Source organism: Pongo abelii, chromosome 21 (assembly GCF_028885655.2).
Source record: "Pongo abelii isolate AG06213 chromosome 21, NHGRI_mPonAbe1-v2.0_pri, whole genome shotgun sequence".
Taxonomy (NCBI): Eukaryota; Metazoa; Chordata; class Mammalia; order Primates; family Hominidae; genus Pongo; species Pongo abelii.
The window spans coordinates 63,311,008-63,323,824 of record NC_072006.2 but is presented as its reverse complement, the minus strand read 5'-3'; the positions used below and the strand labels follow the sequence as shown (position 1 = coordinate 63,323,824).

General features: G+C 42.0%; 1 protein-coding gene across 8 annotated transcripts in view; it reads right to left on the bottom strand.

Annotated features, from left to right (window-relative positions):
• Positions 1-6,453: 6,453 nt before the first annotated feature.
• Positions 6,454-12,817, bottom strand: part of GNAS (GNAS complex locus) — a 70,616-nt gene continuing 64,252 nt past the window's right edge. For all 8 annotated transcript variants that reach the window (XM_054541904.1, XM_054541903.1, XM_054541905.1 and 5 more), the window contains 8 exons: positions 12,168-12,265; positions 8,431-8,485; positions 8,223-8,296; positions 8,067-8,125; positions 7,842-7,962; positions 7,565-7,695; positions 7,245-7,312; positions 6,454-6,967 (listed from right to left, as the gene is read on the bottom strand). In XM_054541904.1, the coding sequence (XP_054397879.1) occupies positions 6,821-6,967; positions 7,245-7,312; positions 7,565-7,695; positions 7,842-7,962; positions 8,067-8,125; positions 8,223-8,296; positions 8,431-8,485; positions 12,168-12,265 (753 nt within the window). In that variant the 3' untranslated portion in view covers positions 6,454-6,820. The remainder of the gene's footprint in view (positions 6,968-7,244; positions 7,313-7,564; positions 7,696-7,841; positions 7,963-8,066; positions 8,126-8,222; positions 8,297-8,430; positions 8,486-12,167; positions 12,266-12,817) is intronic.

Sequence of the window (12,817 nt, the reverse complement as noted above, 5' to 3'; positions counted from 1 at the left end):
TTTATTAGAGACAAGGTCTTCCTTTGTTCCTCAGGCTGGTCTTGAACTCCTGGCCTCAAGCAATCCTCCTGCCTCTGCCTCCCAAAGTGCTGGGATTACAGATATGAGCCACTGCACCTGTCAAAAAGATAGTTTTGCTTCTCCCCTTCCAATTCTAGGTCTCTCATTGCTTTCTTTTGTCTAATTGAATTGGCTTATTCATCTAATACAATGATAAAGAGCGTGATGTTGTGAGGCATCCTTGTCTTTCTTGTTTCTTATTCCTGACATTAGTGGGAAAGCTTTTAGAAGTTCCTCATTAATTAAAATGTTGACTTTTGGAGATATTATTTATATACATGATAGATACTGTACTAAATATATTATATATAGATATGTGGTATATATATAGAGTCTTTATATTAGAAAATCATCCATTCATTACTATTTTGTTGGATTTCTAAAATATGAATCAGTATTAAATTTTGGCAAATATTACTGTATTTGTTCATACTGAACAAACCTTGAATTCCTAGAATAAATCTTACCAGGCATGATGTATTATTTTTAATGTAATATGAAATTATGTTTGCTTATATTTCAAAATATTTATATTGATATTCATAAGTGAAATTAATCTGTAATTTTATTTTTGGGTGCAATCTTTGGCATGTTTTGGAATCAATGGTATACTTTATAAAAATAATTTTGAGGTCTTCCTTTTATTATGTTATGGTCTGGAATAATGTAAGTAGCACTGGGATTATTTGACTTTTAAAGGTTTAATATAATTCCCCTGTGAAACCACCTGGGCCTGGTGCCTTTTTCCTTTTCCTCATTAAAAAAAAAAAAGAAAATATAATACATGTACTAAAAAGTTCCAAATCCTAAGTGTACAGCCCAGTGAATTTTCTCAAATGGAATATATTTGTTTAACCAGCATTTAGATCAAGAATAGAAACTTGCTAGCACCCCAGAAGTTTCCCTCATGTTTCCTTCTTGTCATTAGCTTCCCATCCCGGCGAGAGTCTGGAGCCTTTTTGTCATGGAGGCCTCTCACTGTGCTTTGTGTTTTTCTGTGGTACCTGGTCAGCTTAGATTTATGATGTCTCTGCTGGGGTCAGTTTTGGTAAAAAGTACTTTTTTGGATGATTATCTATTTCATCTAGGCTTTCTAATTTATTTATATAGAATTATGCAAATTGTTCTCTTAGGATCTGAAAGGGTTTTATTCTCCCCTAATGTCTTCCCTAAGTCTTAAAACTACAAGCATTGGATATGTTTTTTTCAGATGTTCCATCAAGGTGCATACAACAGGAAATTATAAATCCCAGTCAACCGGGCACAGTGGCTCATGCCTGTAATCCCAGCACTTTGGGAGGCCGAGGTGGGTGATCACCTGAGGTCAGGAGTTTGAGACCAGCCTGACCAATATAGTGAAACCTCAACTCTACTAAAAATACAAAATTAGCAGGGCGTGGTGGCGCATGCCTGTAATTCCAGCTCCTTGGGAGGCTGAGGCAGAAGAATTGCTTGAACCCAGGAGGCGGAGGTTGCAGTGAGTGAAGATTATGCCATTGCACTCCAGTCTGGGCAACAAGAGCGAAACTCCATCTCAAAAATAAAAATAAAAATAAAAAATAAAATAAATCCCTATCTATGTGTGTATGCATAATAGTGATATTGAAAAGATACAGCTAGGTTCAGTGGCTCATGCCTGTAATCCCAGTCCTTTGGGAGGCTGAGGTGGGTGGATCACTTGAGGTCGGGAGTTTGAGACCAGCCTGGCCAGCATGATGAAACCTCATCTCTACTAAAAATACAAAAAATTAGCTGGGCGTGGTGGTGGGCATCTGTCGTCCCAGCTACTCTGGAGGCTGAGGCAGAAGAATTGCTTAAACCTGGGAGGTGGAGGTTGCAGTGTACTAAGATCACGCCACTGCACTTCAGCCTGGGCGACAGAGTGAGACTCTGTCTAAAAAGACAGAAGAAGGAAGGAAGGAAAGGAAGGAAGGGAGGGATGGAGGGAGGGAGGGGGTAGAGGGGAGGAAGGAGAGAAGGAAGGAGGGGAGGAAGGAAGGAGAGAAGGAGGGAGGGAGGGAGGGATACTTTTCTATCTGTTACTTTTACTTTTTGAAGTATGCAAACATAGCTGGGTATCTATGTGTATTTCACATGGTGAAGCGTGAATGAAGAGGCCTCTATGAAACACTGACAAAAAGAGGACAAAAGAGATTAGTTTGGGTTGTCTCTCCCTTCCTCTTCTGCCTTCAGCTGTACTGTGATACCATCTTGCAACCATGAGAGAAGCCAAGAGAATTGTGGACACATTAGTCCTGCCATTGATGAACTGCTGAAATAACGGGAACCACCTACCTCTAGAATTCTTGATAAATGGATATAAACTTCCGTTTGTCTGTGCCACTCTGGGTCAGGATTCTGTTACTTGCAGCTGAATGCATTCTTAACTGATACAGTAAATAAAATAGGCAAAATGAGAAGACTTGTTCGTAGCATATGCGTGCATTTTTTAATGTGGGAAAATTATCCTAGAGATACAAAGTCCTCCAGCTGTGAAATAGGAACCTGTGTAACAATTACTTAAATTAAGTGCTTATTGCAATGACCTTTTTAGTGTAACCTTTATTAAAAAGCATAATTTGCTTAAATTATTCACAATGCTTTAGATATGATTTACCTTTTTCACGTTTGAGCTAACTACTGCACAATGGGATAGGACCTGTTGTACAAATGATGGGATGCTTTTTAATAGGGCTTTGAAAGGATTAAATGAGATCTTCCATATACAGAGTCTAGAACAGTACCCGGCACATAGTAAAGTCCTCCAAAAATGTTTATTATTATTATTATTATTACTGAGAGTCTCGCTCTGTCACCAGGCTGGAGTGCAGTGGCATGATCTCAGCTCACTGCAACCTCTGCCTCCTGGAGGCAGATTCTCCTTGCCTCAGCCTCCTGAGTAGCTGGGACTACAGGCGCCCGCCACCACGCCTGACTATTTTTTTGTATTTTTAGTAAAGATGGGGTTTTACCATGTTGTCCAGGATGGTCTCGAACTCCTGACCTCGGGTGATCTGCCTGCCTCGGACTCCCAAAGTGCTGGGATTACAGGTGTGAGCCACTGCACCTGGCCGTTAATTATGTTTTAATAACAATTTTAAATAATGATGTTAGCTATTAGTACTTGATGGCTGGCTTCTTCTCATCCTTCACATTCTCAGAAGAAAATGTACTACATCAGAGAGGCCCTCCCTAGCTATTCCATCTACAGTGAAATCCCTCCTCAAATATCTCCCATTCCCCACTGCCCGCATCCTGCTTATTGCTTCAGAGATTTTGTCACCATCTGTAATTCTTTTTATTATTTATTTAGTAAGTGTGTGTCTCCCTCGCTAGAACATGAACCCCATGAGAGCAGGATTTCCACTGGCTGGCATGGATCCCATAGTCTCTATGTATTTATTGAGTGAAAAGATGACCAAAGCCATCCAAGAAAGTATTATAATAAGAGGATGCCATGGTCTACATAGAAGGGCTATGCAGATGCGGCCATTTTGGGGGGCATAATTTTGTGCACATTTAAGTAAAAGTGGAGGTAAATAAAAATTCTGTCCAATTCTAGACCCTTCTCATACTGCGAATACCCTAATGATTTATTATCATGTTCAATCCAAAAGGTCAATAAATAGTCATTTATAATATTTGGCTTACACATCTCTACAAAGTGTGGTGCAAATTGTTACCTTTAGAAAAATAGGTTGCTTTGCACTTTAATAGAGATTTAAACATCAGATTAATTTTTTTTTTTTTTTTTTTTTTTTTTTTTTTTTTTTGAGATGGACTCTTGCTCTGTTGCCCAGGCTGGAGTGCAGTGGCGCGATCTCGGCTCACTGCAAACTCCGCCTCCCGGGTTCACGCCATTCTCCTGCCTCAGCCTCCCGAGTAGCTGGGACTACAGGCGCCTGCTACCATGCCCGGCTAATTTGTTGTATTTTTGGTAGAGAGGGGGTTTCACCCTGTTGGCCAGGATGGTTTCGATCTCCTGACCTCATGATCCGCTCGCCTCGGCCTCCCAAAGTGCTGGGATTACAGGCATTCAGATTAAAAAAATCTTTTTTTTTAATGGCTTCTTGTAATCAAAGATGTAGATGAAATTCTTTATAATTGTTTTGTTTTTTGAAGATACTAAAATTTAAATTGGAAAATAGTTCTGTAGAAGTTTTGCTTGGCACCAGGGTCAGAGGGAAAAGGGAAACAAAAATGTTTTAAATAGCAGCAATGAAGCCTCACATAGGGAAGCAAGTCTCAGACGCAACGGGGTGGCTAGTGGGGACAAAGCCCTGACCTGGTAGGGAGGCAGGAGTATGGCCGGGTGCCACGGTCTGTGGGAAGAGGCCCCACTCACTCACCTGGGTGTGGAATCCCATGGTGACCGGCAGGATTTTCGATGGGGGTCACAGGTCATGGACTCCTGATAACTGATATCATGGGAAGAACACCAGGAGACCTTTTTCTCTTTTCTCCTGGATCTTCCAGGACAATAGTATCTTGTAGGGACCAAGCAGTGGGCTTTGGCTACTTGAGTTTGAAGCCCATCCTCCCTGCTCACTAGAGACCTCTCTTGGGGTCTCTCTGGGCCTCTTTTACTCATTGTCAAAATAGCAGCTGAACCTATCCCATTGGGTAATGGCTAGCACTAGTAGATCACCTGATAACTGTGACTTTTGTGGCCCTTCTTCTAGAAGATACCATGAAGTCTCTGTCAGTTATGACCAACAAGGTGGGGTTCTGTGGTATCATTTTCCTTGGCATCTCTATGGCCTGGGAATTTTGTGTTTTCTAATTTTGATGGACATGTGGCTAGAGCTGTGACAATCTCATGTGGATTATGCTAAGAAGGTTCCAGAATTTCTATGTAAAAGAGACATACAGGTAGCCATCTTGGAAGAGGAGCTAGGGGCTGGGGTTCAACCTTGATTTCACTGAGCACAGCCTTCACCTGGATGAATGTTTGTGTGGCACGCTGGTCTTGTGGTTGCACTTGATAGCCACTGTCCAGGTTTTAGGTGTGTTTATTTGGGGTGCTTTGGAGGATTATGGGAACTTGTGGGCTAGTCTTTTGGCTGTATTTGCATAGCAAGCCCCAATTTTTACTTGGATTGTATATTTGGGGGGCTTTTGAGGGCTTTGTACTAAAAATTGCATAGCAAGCACATGTGGACTGAATGTTGTGTGAAAAGTTGGATGAAAGTGCGGGTCTTTGCTACTTTTCTGCCCCCCTTGGGGCTCATCGCTCACCTCTGGTGAGCTACACTATATGATTAATTTGGGTGAGAGTAATTTGATCTGGAAACTAGAATAGGAGTGGATTTGGGACCTGGATTAGAGAATGAACTTGAAGTCCCATTTGGCCAGCTTCAGAGGGCACCATCGTTGATGCTGATCACTTCCTCCCACCCTTCCTGGGAGCCACCCAGGAAGTGACCACATAAGTGACTACACCTTGGGGGATAAGCCTAGGGGTGAAAGTCTAGGGAACCCACAGGACCTCAGAAATAAGCCACACTCCAACCCATGAGTGTGGACCTCTATCCCCACTCCCAATTATGGTGAATATTTATTATGAGTGATGTCCCACATATCCCCAGAGGCTTATCAGCTATTTGTATTTAAGTTGCATGCTTATATACTGTGCCCATTTTTCTGATGGTTTTGCTTATTAATTCATAAGAACTCTTTGCTTACTAGGGAAGTAAACCCTTTGTTAAATTTTTACCCGACCCAGGCCCTTCCCTCATTCAAATTTTAAGTGTGGTTTTCGTTTTTATAGTCATCCCCAACCCCCTTATGGTCTTTAGATCTTAGGTTATGCTGCAGAGAGGCCCTTTATAAACCCAAGTGTTAATTATAAAATAGCCACTTTAAAAAGTACCTCTTTTATTTAGATATATGTGATCAAATTATGTCAAATTTGTTCTGGTGTGTGCAATGAGGTAGCCTAAATTTTCCCCAAATGGCTACACCATTTCTTGAATAACCCCATTGATTTGAAACACTGTGCTCCTCTATTTCTCCACATAATTTAGTCCCTATCTTATAGCAAAAAAATACACTTCTTGGGAAGACTGGGTCAGCAGGCAAAATGTGTGATGATGTAATGGTGTAAGTTGGTAGACTCTTTGGATAGGATGGCAATGATCAAAATGCAGAGGTGACTGGGGCATAGTGGTTCACTATGGGGTAAAATTTAGGAGGAACAGGAGTGGACTTTTCCTATTGTCTGCAAATTGTTTCAAGACACCTACAGATTAGGGTCACCAGAAAACATACAGTTTTAAGATTTTATACCCACTTCACCTTGGGGCCTCCCAACTTTTGATGTAAGGACCAAGTCAAAACCATGAATGACGGGAATTTGCTCAGAACCACAAATAACTCATGAGAGTCCCATCATTCTTTGCTCACATTTAATTTTTATTTTGATTTTTTTTAATGCTGCACAACACAATATTTATTTCATTTGTTTCTTTTATTTCATTTTATTTGTTTGTTTGCTGCTGTTATTTTATTTATTTTTACTGAAAGTGAGAGGGAACTTTTGTGGCCTTTTTTCCTTTTTCTGTAGGCCGCCTTAAGCTTTCTAAATTTGGAACATCTAAGCAAGCTGAAGGGAAAAGGGGGTTTCGCAAAATCACTCGGGGGAAGGGAAAGGTTGCTTTGTTAATCATGCCCTATGGTGGGTGATTAACTGCTTGTACAATTACGTTTCACTTTTAATTAATTGTGCTTAAGGCTTTAATTAAATTTGGGGGTTCCCTTCTTAGAGCAGCTCGTACTGACGAAGGTGCATGCGCTGAATGATGTCACGGCAGTCGTTGAACACACGGCGGATGTTCTCAGTGTCCACAGCGCAGGTGAAATGAGGGTAGCAGTAGTGACGCCCATCTCCACTGGCAGTGCTGATCCTCTGCGGGCACAAACGAGGGGACTTGTCAGTGACACTCTCGCCAGGAACCACCCTATCCCTGATGGGGACACCTACCAGGGACAGCTGTTAGCCTCTGATGTCACATGAAAACAAAAGCAAAAGGAGGGGCGCAAAGAGCTCAAATCCACGCTGGATATGCGTGAACTAAAACCACGGAACTGGGTAGTTGAACCCCTGAATTAGGAATTAAGTAAATTTACATCCATGAGAAAAAGAGGAGGAACAAGAGAGGAAACTAAAGACAGGCTCTACTCACCAGAAACTCATCTCGAATGAAGTACTTGGCCCGGGTCACGCGTGGGTCCTCTCCGGGCTCGGGAGTAGCTATAAAAAAAGGGAATACATATTAATGTAATTAAAAATTCAAGCAGAGCTGGGGTGCCAGCATCACTGTAGCTCCTGAAGTCTTCAAACCCCTGATTTTTCCATATGAGAATTAGTGGGAGTGCGTTTTTCTTGCTTCTCTTATAGATCCTTTATGGTTTAGTGGTGGGAGGGGGATGGGGGTTTTCAGCCTGACCATTTGAAAAAGAACCACCGCAATGAACAGCCAGCAAGAGTGGAAGCCATACACACCATCCTCAGGAGTAGTGTAGCGAGCAAATTCTGGAAAGTAGTCCTCAATCTTCGATTTCCCAGCAAGGACTTTCTCAGCGAGCAGATCTTGCTTGTTGAGGAACAGAATCACAGAGATGGTGCGCAGCCATCTACAAGAAGGGAGGCTGTGTGAATGCTGGGGAGAAGCGCGCTTTCGGCCAGGGGTCTGGCATGCTTGCACAGGGTTCTTTTCTATAAACAGTGCAGACCAGGGCCTCCTGGGCAAGCGCAGGGGGTGGGCGGTCACTCCACAAACCTGTTGTTCCAGATGCTCTTGAAGAGGTTCAGAGCCTCCTGCAGGCGGTTGGTCTGGTTGTCCTCCCGGATGACCATGTTGTAGCTGCTGCTGGCCACCACGAAGATGATGGCAGTCACATCTTAACCAAAGAGAGCAAAGCCAAGAGCATGAGCAGCGACACTGATCCCTAACAACACAGAAGCAAAGCGTTCTTCACGAACAGCCAAGCCCACAGCATCCTACCGTTGAAGCACTGGATCCACTTGCGGCGTTCGTCGCGCTGGCCACCCACGTCAAACATGCTGGCAGGGAGGAGGACAGCTGGTTATTCCAGAGGGACTGGGGTGAATGTCAAGAAACCATGATCTCTGTTATATAAAAAGGTAACAGTTGGCTTACTGGAAGTTGACTTTGTCCACCTGGAACTTGGTCTCAAAGATTCCAGAAGTCAGGACGCGGCAGCGAAGCAGGTCCTAGAACAAAATCGAGGTCAATGGATCTCACCAAAGCCATCCGAAATAGTCAATAATTGCCAATCTAAAGCAAAGGTCTGGAGTAGTTTGGAAAGAGGGCTCAGAGTCCTCTGGTGGTGAGGGGTTTTGCACACCTGATCGCTCGGCACATAGTCAGCCTGCTTGATCACATCGATCTTGTCCAGGAAGCTGGGAGAAAAAGAAAGACACGTGGGGTGTTCACAGCGCTCACATCAATTTGCCAACTATTTGTGTCTCTCTACAAGGTCAGGCTCAACGGAAGTGACCGTCCCACAGTTATGCAGCACTAAGTCAATGGCACATTTGCTTGTGTGTTGGCTACATTTATAACTCAAAGCTGATGCCTTAAGAAGGTTAGGGCAAAAAGGATTTAAGATAAATAATTTGAGGAATCAGGGAACTCTAGACGCGTCTAGCAGCCAGCCTGTGGCCTCAATGCAGTGGGGCCACACAAACAGCACAGCACAGTGGTGGGGCTTTGTTCTGCATGTTTATTTTTATTTTTTCTAATTTTCTTTTTTATTCTTTACTTAGCTTGTTTACTCCTGTTGCTCTCTGGCAACATTCTTGATTTTTAGAAGGTTTTATGCATATCAACCAGTAGAGAAAGGACCCCAAAACCAGGCTGGCCTATCACATTCTGTGCCATTCGGTAATGCTTGACAAAAACATTTTAATTTTCAAATTGCTTGATTAAAATGGCAAACAGTTTGAAAATTGTATACCTCTATATCATTCAGTTAAAAAAAAAAAAAAAAAGTGACATTCTTAAAAACATCAAGGACTTTCCCCTCAAGGGCACACGAGATTGTTTTAGTTACTGAGAATCTGTATCCCTTCCCTTTTACTTTTTAAGAATCTCATTGATTAAAGAGAACAAAAGAGGTTGGCACAAAGGGGCCCTTCTCGCCCTAGCCATCCTGAACAGGAAACAAACACAAAGTTCTCTTCCGTTCTGTTTGTTCCATGAAATAGAACACTCCAGATATTAAGCTTTTCATTAAAAAAGCATCTTGTTTGTGTTGCTTGACTAGACAAACAGGAAAATTTACTTTTGAAAGATTGGGTAATTAATATGGAAAATTAATGTTAAAACCAGTTTATTTTTTGGAGGGAGGGGCATGCAGAGATTGGAATTGTTTTAAAGTGGGCTAATGAGAAAAGAAAATCATAAAGAGAGAAAAGTTTATTTAAAGAAACTGCCTAAGTTTTGTGTTCCCCTCTTCCTTTTTACTAGTTCAGTGTTAGTCTGGCTTAGAGGATATACTAACTTGCCCAATCAATCTGACATTACCGCACCAGTCCAGAAATAGCTCCCCAGCCGCCCTGGCCTCCAGCATGTTACCATGGGAACAGAACCACAGTTCTATAAATAGATCATCAGCACCAAATCTTGTGAGAGAGACATCTGGAGTGGAGCCAGCCAAACCCCAGCTCCACAAATAAAAATAGGCAGCTTAAGAAACGGGCACAGTACCAGTATCTGAACTTTAACATAAAGGCAGTTCAACCAGAAACGTGCCGGCCACGGCAGATGCAGGGCTGTTTGAGCCACGGGTGACGGAGGACATTTTAAAAGTTTTAAGCTGCGTTGTTCTCTTTTTCTCTGAGTTTCCTTAAAACTTTTCATGATCTATACAAATGGTGCAGTTTTTAGACAAAGTTTCAGGAGTAATTAAGTGTTGCTTAAAAAAACCCCAAAAACTTCTAAATGATTTGAGAGAGAAAATGAAACCTGACAAAATTCAACAATCTGGCTAAGCTACTGTTAATTAAGGAAACTGTGACTCCCTGCCCCGCCCCCCCAGCATTCAAAACCGGGGTGGTTAAACTCTCTTAATCTTGTACCTGTACTTAACTTCTGACTTGGATCCAAAATACAAAATGCAAACAATTCCAGGATTTCCATTTGTTTTGCGTTACTATAATTAGCGCTTCCAGCTTTCAGTTCGAACTTTTGAGAAAATCAGGGACTTTGTTGAAGAAGGAGTGGGGGCTGGGGGCCATAGGGACCAGCCAAGATGGACTGTTTTTTCTGTTCCTTGAAAAAATATACACATTTGCTTGTATATTAAACCGTGGAATATCTATGTATGTGGCAATTGAAAATAAAGGAATTTCCTATGGGAAGGCAGGGCTGGGGTTGATAGATTGCACAGACTCTAACATAGGCTTATATGATTTATAGATGAACAGTATTACCTCTTCCTCCCTCCCATTTATTCAGGTGGTTTTCACAATCAGTTCCTTGGGCTTGAGGCTACTAAGTAAAGCAATCTTAGCCCTTGGTGAGTCAGCCTGGCACCTTGGTTCTGATTAGCTAATACTTCCTATAGCAAAATCAGTTCCGAGTTTCAGCTACTTGTAATAAGGACAGCTAAAACATCAAACCTCTACTAGACTCCCCTGGCTCGAGTCACAAGACACTCCTACTTCAGAATATCATTAACTGAGACTGCTTTGTGCATTTCTGCCGCAACAACAAACAAAAGATATCTTTACATTTTTGGCTGGGTGTGGTGGCTCATGCCTGTAATCCCAGCACTTTGGGAGGCTGAGGCAGGCGGATCACAAGGTCAAGAGTTCGAGACCAGCCTGGCCAATATGGCGAAACCCCGTCTCTACTAAAAATACAAAAATTAGCTGGGTGTGGTGGCAGGCACCTGTAGTCCCAGCTACTCGGGAGGCTGAGGCAGGAGAATCACTTGAACCCAGGAGGCAGAGGTTGCAGTGAGCCAAGGTCACACCACTGCACTCCAGCCTGGGCGACAGAGTGAGACTCCATCTCAAAAAAATAATTATCTTTACATATTTTTTAAATAACCCTGACCACCACATGCTTGCTATATCATGGGCAAGATGAGGGAAGCCATAAACTATTTCAAAGGCAACTTTCTAGCTATGGGGTACGATGTCCTCTGGGAGAGACCATGGTGGGTGACAGGGACAGAGGGCGATCCCTGAGGGAACGGTAAGTCAGGTGTTAGGCAACAAGGGAAGCAGCTTGGGCATCAGGTAGAGTTGTGCGATAAAATCTGTTTTTTAAGTTCCCCCCTTCTTCATTTGCCAACACACTATGGCAGGTGAGCCCACCTTTATGAGTGACTTTGGAGAAAGATGCTTTTCCCATTGCTACTGCAGGCCTTAACCTGTCCTCCTCGCAGGTAGTAATTTGTTTTATTTGAAAATAACCCCACCACGGTACTGTACTGCTTAGGTGTACAGTTTAGGATTTAAAATCCACTGACCACTTACCATCCTTGAATCAAGACCCGGCGGGAAGGAATAAATAAGGATATGAAATAGAGTTCAAAAGTCAAGACAACACAAAAACAAACTCTACCTAGAGTCACTAAGATCTAGTAACACTAGGCAGCTACTAGAGTCGCTTACCTGAGAGCAGAAATAGAGCAATCAACAACTACCAAGGAGAGAGGAGGCGTAGCTATGTCTTCACCGTTCCTCTTTGTTTTAAAATTACAGCAATAAAATATAGTATTTTTACATTATTCAAAATGTGAGCACTGCCCTATTTCCCTAAATGCTTGGGGTCAATTCAATTAATTACTTGCCACTAATTATAAATACTATGAAACTCACCATCATTTTGCTCTAACAGGCATTAAATGTTTATGTAAAATAATGTCGCTGCACTAAAAGAAAAAAATGCAATTAAAGACTTTATAAATAAACAATTGAATCAGATTAGAACTTTCAGCCAGTGGGGTAACTGGTTGGCTTCTATGAAAGGAATCATCAACAAGTAACTTTCAAAGCAGGATCACAGGTTTTCATGTTTTCTTGTTTTTGCCTGTTTTATGTGCTGATGGGTTGGGTGGCGGTTACTTACTACTGGGCACAGTCAATCAGCTGGTACTCGTTGGAGCGTTCGTAGCAGGCACGCACTCCTTCATCCTCCCACAGAGCCTTGGCGTGCTCATAGAATTCCTGAAAGTGAACACAAGAAAGTTTAGAGAAAGGCAAGAGCTTGAACTAATCAACAACAGTGTCATTCGAACCCTGAGACCAGAGTTCCCTATGTGACCGACACTTGGTGTGATTCTGAATTTTGAGCCCAATTAATGCATTAATGCTCACAAAGAACTTTTAACTCAACACGTTAAACATATTCAAAAGTTCACGCAATTAGCTGCTGGTCTTATTGTGAATTACTGGTTTTGGGTAGTTTCTTTTTTTGTATGTGGAGGGAATGGGGTAAGCTACTGAGTAATTTAGTTTCTTCACAGAATTGTTGAGGAAGAATATACATGAATCTGTGTTAGAATATGCCAATAAATGGTTCAATGTTGTGAAAAGAAGAAACTTCATTTGTAAAATGTGCTGGGACTAAATTTTCCTCCTGGGAAAATGAGAATCTTACCAAAAACAATTATGATGGGGGACTTGTAGGTAGGAACATAAAAGTTCAGATGTTAGTAGGACTAATAAAAGGTTATTGTTCTGATAGATTTTTAATAGGCTGCTGTTTCCTTTTCCTAT